This window comes from Oenanthe melanoleuca, chromosome 1, assembly GCF_029582105.1.
Source record: "Oenanthe melanoleuca isolate GR-GAL-2019-014 chromosome 1, OMel1.0, whole genome shotgun sequence".
NCBI lineage: Eukaryota > Metazoa > Chordata > Aves > Passeriformes > Muscicapidae > Oenanthe > Oenanthe melanoleuca.
The window spans coordinates 52,374,003-52,387,555 of record NC_079333.1 but is presented as its reverse complement, the minus strand read 5'-3'; the positions used below and the strand labels follow the sequence as shown (position 1 = coordinate 52,387,555).

Genomic DNA, 13,553 nt, shown 5'->3' with positions numbered 1-13,553 from the left:
CAAACACACAAAAAACCTCCAGATGCTCATAGAGCACAGTTGTTCCCTGACAGGAGCACTGAACTCCCTAAAGGTAGTGAAAATCACATTTCTAGATTGACACAGCTTATCTAGGAGTCCTCTGTCAAACTTTCTGTGAATTAGACTGACTTTAAAAAAAACCCAGAAACTGAGAAGTTCTGATTTTTTTTTTTATCCTTGTAAGGAAGTTCTTATTTGAGCTTATTTTCATAAGGAATAACAAATAATGTCTTCTTTGGACTACTGATCTGACATACCTAAAAATGAGCAAATTCTATGGTGATTTTGAAGGATGTATTTTTTTTAAAGCTTTCAGCATTTATCATAGGCAGGGTTATACTGAGGAAGGACTTGGTATATAAAGTCTTGAGTCAGTGAAGTGTTTCTAAGTATAAAGGGGAAATAAATACAAATGTTAGAACTGGACAGTTCACCAGTTTGCAGTTTAATGCTGTCAGTAGTCTGTACTGACTTTTTTTCCAAAGCTGATTCTGACTTACAGATGAGACTTTGGTGCTATTGCAGCAGTGCCTGGGGTTGCTGTGTACAGGTATAGTGCACTTGCAAGGCCTGGCCATACTGTCTTCAGTGTTTTAGTGTCTTTCCATTGCCCCCTAGATCACAGGTTCTATGTTTCTATACTTTTATAGGCGTTTTCCCTGTTGATTCCTGCTGAAGCATCATTAAAGTATTAGAGCTCTAGCTGCATTCCAAAACTTAATGGATTTTTTTTGTTCAACATTAGATCAAACCTCCTCCAGTGTAACAAAGTAGCACGTTTTTTCTGTATAGACTTTATCCTGTAATTCACAGTTCAAGGAAGATTATAGAAACATTTCAAGGATAATTTTTAAGTGGAGAAAACATGGGGGAGGGAAAGATTACACTCTCTTTGCTAACCTGGTGTTAATGTCCATTTAGTATGTATCAGTTTACCTGCTGGACACTTCAGTTTTCAAATAGGAGTAGAGATACAGTTTTAAAAACGTGCACATTTAACTCACATAGCATTTTTAGGTAGATTTTAAAATTAGATTCTGTTCTTAATGATTTGGTTTTCCTTCCTTCATTTAGATACTCTGCCTGCTCATGGAAGATCCAACTTTAGAGATGAAAGGTCTAGTAAAACATATGAAAGGTTACAAAAAAAGTTAAAAGATCGACATGGAACTCAGAAGGATAAATTAAACAGTCCTCCATCATCTCCTCAGAAATGTCCTTCTCCTACAAGTGAGCCTAATGGACTTACAAAAGGGCAGGATGCAGCTGGTATAAGCACAGGCTCTACCAAATGCAAGTCTTTGGGTAAAGGAAAAAGCAATTCTCAGACAGACGCAGAAGTAGAAGGTAGGTGTTATCAAAAATACTACATATGCACAAGTTAATATGCAAGTCCAGAGTCTGGCTGAACGTAACATTTGTAATTGGAACACCACACTTTGACAGTCTTGGAGTTGAGTAGCCGTGCCCTTACTTACATAGTGGAGTTAAGGGTGATCAACCTGCTTATCACATGGGAATGTGGGCCTAAGAGAGCAAAAACTACTGGTATGGAAGTCTCCATATAAATTTGAGAAAATATTATGAGTCACATTTCATGCCACTGTTTAAAGAAAAATCTCTGCTTTGTTCGGAGTGCTTGTGTTTTAAGGAATCACTGAATATTGATGGCCTGCTTGATACTGTGGGAAACATGGAAAGAATCAAGTATCTGAATCAGAAAACATACATCCAGCTTGATAAAGAATATTTTGTATAAGAGATACTGCTGTTACATAAAACTTATCTATCCCTACCCACTCACTATTGAAAGGCCCTTGTCAAAACAGACTGGTCTTCACATTAGTCCCTGTTTTATAAGACACTACCATAGGGAGTGTGCTTGTTATTTAATATCTTTATTTCACTGGAAAGCTTGTAATCTCATAGATGGACTGAAATTCACTCAGTCATACAATCACTGTCAAATCTGATGATGTCTCTGTGCAACTCTGAGGTCTCTGCTGTAGTCCTTCAAATTGTGAACATAACCTCAAAAACTTGTCATCAGCCAGGAATACTGTTTGCAGAATAAGGAACTGTAATTGGTGATGCTAAGGGAAATAAACCGTGATTTTCCTCAATTCTCTGAAGTTTGCTTTGAGATAATAATTTTGTGCTGATGTATGTTCAATTGCTGTAAACCAAAAGAATTGTGATGAAAGTACATTTAATCAAAACTGGGAAATCTCATCCTATGAGAGCTGTTTAAAAACATGTGTAGATGATATCCTGTGAAAGCTTTCTACCCAAGGTCACATTTGAGATACAACCTAAAATCAGAAGTTGGGAACTATTGCTCCAAACTTGAATATTTGTCACTGTAGTTCCAGAGTGGCAGTTTGCTTTCTGTTCGGCTTCAGTTTACTTTCTTGGTTCAGTTTTACTTTCTCCAGTTTACTTTGTTGGTGTTTTATCTGTGAGCTAACTTTAACAAGGCACAAGTGATGAAATGTACTGTTGTTTACACATGTTACAAAAATCATGATGATGTTTCCTTAGAAGTATTTTATATGAAAAATGTGGAAGTCCACTTTTCAAAATTATTTCAGGAGACATTGGGGAAAATTATGTGCTGAGACTTAGACTTGTCAAACAGAAGGTGATGACTTAGAGTTATCATACAAGTCAGAAAAGCATTTGATTTGTTTCAACAGCATAAACCATCCTAGAAACAAAGTTGTAAATAGATTTGTTCTATGTTTTTTTTAATAATTTTGGTTTTGTTTTTGGCTTTGGTTTTTTTTTTTTTTTTTTTATGTTTAGTTTAAGGCAGGTTAAATGAATTAAAAATGCCTGGCCACACCTTCAAAATTAGCCTTTTTACTTACACTATTGAGATAATAGAATTTAAATATTATATGAGAAAAACAGATAAAATGCTTTCTGTAAACTATAAATCCTTTATAAAACTCAGCTATACCTTCAGCTGACTCAAAGTACCTTAGATTGTTTCCCTTGCAATTGAGGAAGGCTAACATTGTTACCAGTATGCTTCCAGCTGATGTACAATAACATATTTAAACTGCTGTAACTTGTCTGCATCTACATCTGAAGAGAAATCTATGGGAAATATCCAAGATCTTAAGTTCTCCAGAGCAGCAGTTGGTTTAAAGTTATACATTAATAAATTATAACCAGGCTTTCTGTATTCCATAAAGCATAGAAGGGCTTTAGAAATAGTTTTATATTAACAACTTCTTCAAAGCTTTTTTTGGTTTTATGTTGTCCTAGATGAATGCAAGTTAGCAAGATGTTCTACTTTATAAATGCTTTCTTCCGTGTGCAATTGTTGAATTTGAAGAGCTTTTTCACTGTAAAGTTGCTGCACAGTATTCATGGGTACTTCTCTTCTGCTTTGATTTTGTTTTTTAAGAAAAGGATGAAGAAACAAAAGCACTGGAAGCACTTCTTTCTAATATAGCCAAGCCAGTGGTAAGTAACAAAAGCTTTCCATAAAATCAGAATATATCTATTGCTATTTTGCACAGTCACACCTCCTTTTCTTTCTCTTAAGTTTAAAGGGTCTTTAATTTTCCATACTAAAGTAAATTCACTTAACTTCCAGTCGCTGGAATGTAAACAACCAAAGCAATTTTTAGTGTATTAACATCTATGAAACTAAAATTGTCTTGATACTTATTCTTTAGAATTCTTCCTGGCTCTTCTGTGAATCTCAGTATTAACAGAATTATTTAAAAAACATAGAGAGAGATTGTAACATTGCCAGTAGTATAATGATGCTGCTTAATGGCATATGATGCTTAACATAATATTATACTGCAGAATCTGTTCTCAGTTTCCTGCAGCTTTGTTAAGTCTTAACTGTTCAGGAAGCAATTTTACACACCACATAACTCTAGGCATGAGAGATACCTGGCAAGGTTTTGGAAACATCACCAAAAATGAGGTTTTGTAAAACCTCATTTGCAAAGTAGAAAAAAAATATGACTTATTTCTCTTTTAAGAGTTTTTGGCAGCTTCAGGGAAGAGAGACGTAAAATTCGCCATGGAAGGTGACTGTCAGCAGTGGACTTCTGACCTACCTGCTTGAAAATTTACCAATATATTTTTAGTTTGTAAAACTAATGCATGTTTTTGTGTAGATACTCTTTAAAGCAGTGTTGCCAAATTCAGTAGTTTTTTTCATTTTAGAGCAGGCCAGTGGTTTTTTTTTTCTTTCATTGCCTAGACCTTTCCAGGTCCCGGTCTTTCTGTGAAGATTTGCACATCTTTTCCAAAAATCATCACCACAATACTGAGTCCACCATCTTGCCTGAGTAAAAACAGTCTCTGTTCCCCATTGTAGCATAGTCCATACAACTGAAACTCCAGGAAGAGCTTGCCAGGGTTTGTCCAGTCAGTCAGCTACTTCCTCCAGTCTTCAGCAATGTATGTACCTTCTCCCCTTCACTTTCCAGGCAACCTCGCCCCAGTTTAGTGCCCTAGTCTTGATTCTTCTTTCATATGTTTCTTTACAGCCTGATGAGGAGAGGCCAAGAGAGCTTGGGCTGTTTAGCCTGGAGAAGTGAAGGCTCAGAGGGGATCTTATCAATGTATATAGATATCTGCAAGGCAAGTGCACAGAGGATGGAGCCAGGCTCTTTTCAGTGTCTCAGCATCAGAACCAGAGGCAATGGGCCTAAACTGAAACACAGAAAGTTGCCACTGAACATCAGGAAACACTTTTGTACTGTGAGGATGTCGACTCTGGCACAACTTGGCCGGAGAGTTTGTGGAGAATCCCTCTTTGGAGAATACTGAAAAGCTGTCTGGACACAGTTCCAGGCAGCTGGCTTTACATAGCTCTGCTTAAACAAGGGAGTTGGACCAGATGATTTCCAGGGATCCCTTCCAATCGTTCTGTGATTCTGTGGTTCTCTAAGTGCTGAGCAGGGATTGTATAGAGGAAATCCTGAATGCTTGGTGTCCTGCTGTGTCCAGACATAAGGATGGGTTGGCATGTCTTCAGTGCCCCTGTGTCATTGATGGCTAAGCAGCATTTAGGTGGGAGCTGTCTGAAGCTGGGGTGATAGCAATGGCTGCATTGCCAAGGGGAGCTCTGAACTCTGTCTGAAATGAGACTGTGATAAGAATGGATTAACAGGGCGGGTCTTGTGCTGTGTTGTTAATGACATAGGGAAAAGCAATGCAGTGCCAGTAGTATCGTGTTTTCTTTCACTTTGTTCTGCCCTCAACACTCAACCATCTATGCCTTTTAGACAAGCACCCTAGTTCCTCTCCCCACTGTGTTCTTGCTTGAAGATCATTGCATGTAGCTGTGTGCAGCAAGTGATCTCTGCAGGCCTCAGAAGGCATCACAGGCAGTGATGTAGCAGTGGTAGTCTGCTACAGATACAGAGTGTACACAAGGCAAAAAGCCAGGCTTCCAGCACTTGGAGAGGCTTATGCTTCATGAAGGCAAGGGACTGTCAGGGCTCTGAGGGGGTGGAAGTCTAGCTGATGTTGCAGCTTGAGGGAGTGGGGTGTGATGTGATAGGAGTCTGTGTTGCCTACTTGGGCCTTGCAGGATCCCAAGCCATCCTCCCACAGTTTCATCAAGGAAATGTTTTACTCCCTTTCTCTTAAATGAACTAGGACTATTTTTTTTTTCACACCTTCTCTTTGTGGTTCTCATCAGAAATATTCCTGCAGGTTTTTAATTAGTGTTTTCGTTGAAGCACTGTGAGGATTGTGGTTTCTGATGGATCATTAGTACTCTGTTCCCTGGATGAACCATGCTGGCATAGGCAGCACTGGCTATGGTGGTGGCCATATGATCAGATGGTCGTGCAGGATGCTGTCCAGTACAGTGTCCATTGTACCATACCCTATTCCAAAAAGCCTGGAGTATTGCTGAAGTCTGTGACCTCCTAGGCTGTTCCGTGTCTCAATGCCCAGGTCCGGGGCATGCATGTCTAAATCAGGTGGTGGTCTTGTCATGTTCTTTCATTACAAATACTTTTCAGTTCTATGCAGTATGGGATGCATCAATTTTGCTACCTCCAAAGTCCTGTTGGATTCTGATTTCCTTGAACTTTTCCCCATATGGATCCCTCATCCTTTCATACATGGCAGTGTTAAGTCAAGTTGATAACATGATACTGACATCAGATAACCCTTCTGCTTAGGAGTCTTGAACTATTTATACCCAGATGTAAATTGGAGTGGTTCTCAGATTGCACCTCAGTGTTCAAGTAAAGTCTTCACCAGCTGTCATGTCTATTAACCAAATATCCAGCAAGCAGAAAAGAAGACCTGAAAAAACAAAAGCCAAATGAAGAATGATGTAGAAGGCTGAGTATTTAATAAGAGGCAATAAGAGCTCAGAATTTGAGGGTTGGCTATATAGCATGTAAATCCCTTGGAGAACATAATACTTTCTGGTTCTGGCATGTGCTGCACCTCACTCACAGTTAAGTATCTTTGGTCACTGTGAATGCAATCCAGATTGCACATGTTAATGGCATGTGTCACATATTTAATAAGGAGATTCACTATGGCAAGCTGGATTGCTTATGAAGACATACCCACCTCTTGTTTCCACAGTGCTAGAGCCTGACCTAAGTATTATACTCTGCTTTGCAGAAACATATGGTGCTTAGAGTTGCAACCAGAATCAATTGCAGCTGCTTGCATAAGCATATAAAGTAATAAGTAACATCAAGTTTTTTGAAAAAGCCACTCCCAAGTGTCTCAGAGCACATAACAATAGTGGATTCTCCTGATCTTAAATCTTGGCTGTTCAAAAATACTTATTTTTCTGTATGTCACAGAGGTTTTTTTGAAAATATCCTATGTATGAAGAAAATGTAATCTGTCAGGTGGCAGTTTGGTGTTAGCAAAGTGTTAGATGGGGTGTTCTGGGCAAAGCACTAAAGAAAATGAATCAGTAGGAGATAAGGAGAACAATGAGAATTATCAGATTTTATAGGTGAAGGGAAAATAAAATGCTAATAGTCTTCAAATGCATGAGAAACAGCTGCAAAAGGAAGGGAAGGTCTAATGTTCAGCTCCATGGTGGCTACGAGTAGTAGGCTTTGCTGGTAGTAAGAGGGACACTGCCTGGACACTAAGGAAAAAAATTCAGCTGTTGAAGTAACTAAACCTAGGAACAGATCACCTTAAAATGGACCTACTAGTCCTGAAGTACAGTAGGTCTTTGGGGAACCTGCATTTCTTTCCCTCAGGATCAACTGGCACTTGCTGTGACTCAGGATGGTGGGGTAAAGATTGTCCAAGAGGGAACTTTATCAGATGCTTCCCATAACTCCTGAGACTTCCAGAAATGCTAGAATTTTACTGCAGTGGTTACAGATAGTGTTGGTCTAGTTTGTGATTGCATCAATATAGTAGTGGAATTTTTCTTACCAGATTTTAAAGAGAAACTTCAGTGTTTAGTCCTGCAAACATTTGATTCCTTTTAGGATATGATGTACAGTCCTGTTAGTGCATAATGGTTTAGTGACATTATTTCCAAGACATTGAGGCTCACATAGTGTAGTTTTTCTTCCTTTCTGTTTGCTATCAATAAGTCATGTTCTCTCTGTTTCATTCTTGAAGCTGACCTATTCCATTTTTTAGTTCAGTAGATTATAGCAATTTGAGAGCACCAGTTGTGAAGATAGCTTTTTGATTCTGATACTCTGGTAATACATTTTTCAAAAGCAATTATTCCCAAAATAGACATACACTACAGTCATACTGTAAAACTAGTCATTTCATATAATGAAATGTGCTTTGAGTTCACTTATAAATGATTTGAAACAGTAGGTGGGTGCAACATATAAACCACAATAGCAGATGTGCAATACTTACGAACAGCCACAAATTTCTAGGCATTCTTCTTTAACAGATCCTAAAAATTTTTAATCACCTGCATGCACCTGTGCACTCACCTACAAAAACACGAGCATCCTCAGCCCCTTGCAGCACACATGGGTCTTAGGCAGTGCCCACTCTTTTTGGGAGTGTGGTTGCCTCTTGTCACATGTCTCCTTTCAAGACATGGCTGCTTCAGTAGCTTTGTGTGTGACTGCATTGTTCCCTAGAATCTGTTGTTCCCTGTAAACTGCTAATCCACAGGGCATTGAGAAAGCTCTCCATCAGGTCACATGCACTCATCTGAGCTGCAAATCCATGCCTGCTGCTCCCCAAAATGCTGTTTCACCAGCTGGGGTGCAGCTACTCACAGCGTCTGTCAGATCTGAATGGAGACAGCAGTGGATGGCAATGCAATTTCTCACACTGTCAGGCCAGGTTTTGATCATTGCTCTGTTCCACTCCAGCATCTCTTACCTGCCCCCATTACAAATTTTCATGCTATCTCTACACTTCTAAAGCTGATGACACAGAAGTCTCCTTGTGATTCTCTGTTTCCATTTAATCCCCACTGAGGGTCACTGCCTTTAGCATGGTTAGTCTGCTGGGGCCTCCTGTTGGATAGTTGGGAGGTCACACACACTGGTTATGCTCCTATTTCTACCACACCAACGTTCTTATCCTGGCCTTTTTGCAATGGATGGGGTGCTTAGGCAAACACTACCACAGAAATTCTTCTGGATATTGTTTCTACATGTATGTACATGGACCTTGTGAACATGCCTTCTTCTCTCTATATTTCATAAGAAACAAGAAGGTATTAAAGTCATACTACCAGCAGCTTCCAAGGAAAAGGTGCCAGAAGCCTGTTTTAGTGAAGTGGTGTCTCAGGATGTGCTTTGCCAACCCTGTGCCTGGCCAACACTCTGGTCCATGTTTCAGCAGCCCACTGGGTGGCGTTCGGTACCCACAGGTGGCTCTGCTCTCAGCCCCTGCCTGGCATTGCATTTTTCTCATGGCATTCCATGCATTTCCAACCTGATTTCATCTGTAAAAACTAGCTAGTAGCTAGCATATCAGTAGAAATACTCTGATTTGCTAATGGTATATGATTTTCCTTTCTTTTCTTTGATCCTTTGTGGCAAAGTAACATTTGTAAACAATAGCAGTCAAATGGCAGAGATCTCAGAACTTTGTGTTTCTACAGGTATCGGATATTCAGGCAAGAACAGCACTGCTGATGTGGTCCCCTCCATCCAGTGATACCGGAGAAGACACAGACAAGAATGACATACCAGAGGTTTATACTTATGAAGTAATGATTTCAAGTACTGGAAAAGATGGAAAGTACAAAACTGTGTACATGTAGGTATTGGCTGTTTTATTTAGTCACTGGTGCATTGAAATATGTGGTTTAAAACCTCATTTAAAATCTGCTTGTTAGAAAAGTTAAGAAAGTTAAATAATTAACAGTTTAGTGTCATTTCTGTTTTGAAATTAACTATTTTTTTCAATAGAATTAATTTTATTTTATTATTGAAGTCTCTGCCATCAACTGGAATGTAAAGATTTTGTTCTTACGTGTTGGAGGCATATTTTAATACCATTTCTGTTGTATTTCAACCAGCTGCACTAGACGCTGTGAGTTCTCAAGTAGTGAGACATACAAGTAGTGAGAAAAGTAAATTGGATATATTACTTTTTATGTCAGCACATGCTTCTCCTCCCAGTAAGGTTATTCCTCCCTTCACTGAAATTGATCCTGGTAAGAGACAGTCTCATGATATGGGAAAAAAAAAGCAAAATCACACAGAACAGAACTGACAGCAGCAGCAAAGCAAACAAAACTCTTCAATTGTTTAATTCCTAGCACAGTGGTTTTTAGTCAGTTTTTTGCAATTTGGAGAAATATGACAGTAAAATATAGAACTAAGGGTATAGAGTTCTCTATTAGTTATAAACCTTTGTATCTAGCTAGTTTGTCTTAGTCATACTCCATGGATTTTATGTAATTACAAGTTCAGTATCCCTATCCAAAAAACTAGAGACAGAGAAATTACCTTTGCTGAGATAAGCTGATGTCAGCAAAAGCAGACTAATAGATGTTATTTTGGTGCCTTTTCTGTCTCCTAGGCTCTAACAAGTAAGTATGTACAGTCAGGTACAGTTTTAGATAATTTTTTTTCAAGGCTATAGGCTCCAGTACTTCAATGGTTTTTTTTGAGTAATAACATAGATGCATACACATGCAGCTTTCTTACTAAGTAAAGAAGAAAATAATTGCTACTCTTTAGAAAGTGGCAAACAAAAAAGTGCCTTAAAACCACCAGAGCAAAAGAACAGGAATAACACAAGAAGCTTCTAAAAGTCAGAGATAAATGCATTTTCACATTGCTGTATTTAGCAAAACACAAACTTTTAGCAAATACATTTCATAAAATGTGTGTTCAGTTAGATGACACATGTTTTTTAATAAATGTATGGAATTCTGAAACAGTCTTTAAAACAAACTTGTATTTCTTTCTAGTGGAGAAGAAAATAAAGTTACTGTAAATGATCTCAGGCCAGCAACTGATTACCATGCAAAGTGAGTATCTCATTTTCTCTTCATTAAATTCAGTGGAAATGTTTTAAAAGTTTCATTGTGTAATTGCCTAACTCTTCAGAGATGGTCTTTGCCACTTCTCACCCTCTTTTGAGTCACAATCAACATTTTTGACTAAGCTGACCACTCAGTCCATTTTGGACAGCATAAGACAAGATGGGTGCATATTCATCCTATATTCATGCCCTTTCCTTTATGCCAGCACAGCTACGTTTTTCAGTCCTTGGAGCAAGACACAGATGCTGCTTTTCAATTTTCCACAAGCAACAGAGGAAAATACCTTGCACTGGAAGATGCTCCCTGCTTGGCCACCTGAAGTCACATCATGCTACTTTTGCTTTGCTCCAGTAGAGCAGTGAACCTGACCCCATCAGTATGACAAAACGTGCCCCCAGCTCATTATAATTCTACCCTTCTAGCACTGACTAGTTGAGTAGGTCAGAAGAAATAGCATAGGATTGGGAAGATGTGGTTAGGTGTTGTTCTTCCCTCTTATTTTAAATATTGGAGGTTCATCTGGAGCTGAACTTGGTAAGGGATGCAAAGACTAAGGCCTTCTATAGCTATGTCAGCCAGAAACAAAGGTCAGAGAAAGCTTATTCTCCCAGACTAACACAACTGGCAAACTGGTAACTATGGATGAGGAAGAGGGTGAGGTACTCAACAACCTTTTTGCCTTAGTCTTCACTGGCAACCTCTCTTCTCACACCTCTCCAGTGGATGGACAGCAGGATGGGGACTGAGGGAGGACTTAGATATATGGAAGAAATTTTTTGCACTGAGGGTGATGAAACACTGAAACAGTTTGTCCAGAGAGATGGTGGATGGCCCATCCCTGGAAATCATTCAGGGAGAGGTTGGCCAGGGCTCTGAGCAGCCTGATCTAGTTGAAGATGTCTCTGTTTATTGTAGGGGAGTTCAGACAAGTTGACCTTTGAAGGTCTCCCAACCCAAACTACTCTGTGATTCTTGGTTTAAAAAAACCAGTGTGAATACAGCAGTTTACAGATAAATAACATTGTGAAGGCAGAAATGAAGGCCTCCTTAAAAGAAGTGCCTTTTCAGAAGTAACGGCAAGTCTTAGACATGACTGAATGTCCTGCCTCTTTTGACTGTGTGGAGACCCCAAGATCCCTGTGTACTGACCAAGGGAAGCAATTTAGAGGCAGCTGGTAGGAGCACAAGGAACAGAAGTGTGTAAGAGTATGGATCCCAATTAACAATGTTCTGCCTCCTTCCACATCGGGTTTAGGATAGATTTGCCTTGTACAATAGCCTTTTTGACATTTGCTCAAGTGGGAGAGCTCGGTTTGCAGTCCTTGGTATGAAGGGGTCTACACCTCCCAGAGCTGTTTTCCAGAGTATTGTCCTGGTTGTCAAACTGAAAGCAAAAGAGGATTGGTCTGTTCTTATCACAGCCCTCATTTAATTTGAGCCCCTGTATTATCTGGAGTATAAGGTCAGGAGAAGGATGAATGATAAGTTGCCTCTAAGCTCTTTCATATGAAACTTTTTATCTGTGATTTTGTTCCTATTTTTAGTAGCTTTTATATATTTTGTACAACAAGGTTGAAGTTGAAAATTCATGGAGCATAAGGGTCAGTGCCTAAAAGGTTTCTTTTTTTTTGTCTAAGTCCTCTTCTATCTGCTTAACTGTGGTAGTTGTAGACAATACATGGGAATCAGTGGCATCCAAGTTCTTCCTAAACAGAATTCTGCCAGTATGAACACTGCACAAAATCAACAATGACTGGAATGACTCAACCACCAAGATAACTGACATACTAATTGCAAATTAGTATTATTCATTAATATTAATAAATTAACATTATAATTAATAAATATTAACAATTATTTACAAAATAATTTTATATAATTACAAATTAATTGTATGCAAGCACAAACAGCTTTATGTTCAACTTTAGTCACTGTTTGAACATCTTCATCGTGTTTGTGAAATCTATAAAGCCAAATTTCCTATGATTTGCTGTTCATGCATCAAAAATATATCAGAATTTTGTATCTTCTGGCAACCCAGATCTTATATTGGTGATCAGAGGAAAAGGTTTTTTGGAGAGTTCTGGTTTTGGGTGCTTTTTTCAAAGAACAGATGAATCAGAAGAAAGTAATGTGCCATTGACCCATAGAAGTGGCAAGGCATAGCTGCACAGCTTGGGGGACGGGGAGGCCAGATGATTATCATGTGTTTCCTTTTGGAGACAAGCCTTTTGAAAAACAAGCCATTTCTCTTTGAGTCAGAAGCAGAATTCAGTCTTTTGAAGTATGTGGAGAGCTAATTCATAGCCTTACTAAAGGAAAGGACAAGGTGAACACACTCAGCAGGACACTCATTTGAGTGCAGAGGATACTCTGAAAATACATCAACAGCTTCATTGTGCTCTTCTGACGAAAGCACTTGCAGAAGAATTATTCATAATATAAGTTTATATCTCTACAAAAGATAATGAGCCTGCAAAATGCTACCATTAGTTTCGAACCAAAGTACACCTAATAACAGACATATTTCAAATATAATTGTGGGACTAAAGCCCACTGATGGTAATGATGTACATCTGAAGTAAAGGACTCTTTTCTTTCTTATTGCTTCTATTGACCGAGATGTTTCCCCCAGTTATTTATTTATAACAGTACTATTTTAATAATGAAGCAGCAAGGCAGCAACTTTATTCCAAATGCTCAGTTTTCTTTGGAAACTATACAGATTTTGAAGCAAAATATTATTGACTCTCTTCCACTGTAGAGTACAAGTAGAATGCAACTGTGTAAAGGGGAGTCCTTCAGAAGCAGAGAGTTTTACCACAGCAAGCTGTGAACCTGATGCTCCAAATCTGCCCAGGATAACTAATCGGACCAAAAATTCTCTTACTCTTCAGTGGAAGGTAAGGATTGTTTAACAGCCTTTAAAGTAAATATTTTAAAATCTTCAGAATTGTTGTGGATTTATCAATGACATACCAGTTCATTGAAACTGAAAGTTTTTGTCAAACCTATTCATTTCAGTCACAGTTTCCTGACTGGAAATAGATTTACTGGGTTAAATGTGGGC

The 13,553-nt window shown here is 38.7% G+C and overlaps 1 protein-coding gene across 5 annotated transcripts in view; it reads left to right on the top strand.

Annotated features, from left to right (window-relative positions):
- Positions 1-13,553, top strand: part of FNDC3A (fibronectin type III domain containing 3A) — a 110,382-nt gene that overhangs the window by 69,246 nt on the left and 27,583 nt on the right. For all 5 annotated transcript variants that reach the window (XM_056486681.1, XM_056486669.1, XM_056486692.1 and 2 more), the window contains 5 exons: positions 1,096-1,368; positions 3,437-3,495; positions 9,089-9,246; positions 10,409-10,468; positions 13,248-13,386. In XM_056486681.1, coding sequence (XP_056342656.1) covers positions 1,096-1,368; positions 3,437-3,495; positions 9,089-9,246; positions 10,409-10,468; positions 13,248-13,386 — 689 coding nt within the window. The remainder of the gene's footprint in view (positions 1-1,095; positions 1,369-3,436; positions 3,496-9,088; positions 9,247-10,408; positions 10,469-13,247; positions 13,387-13,553) is intronic.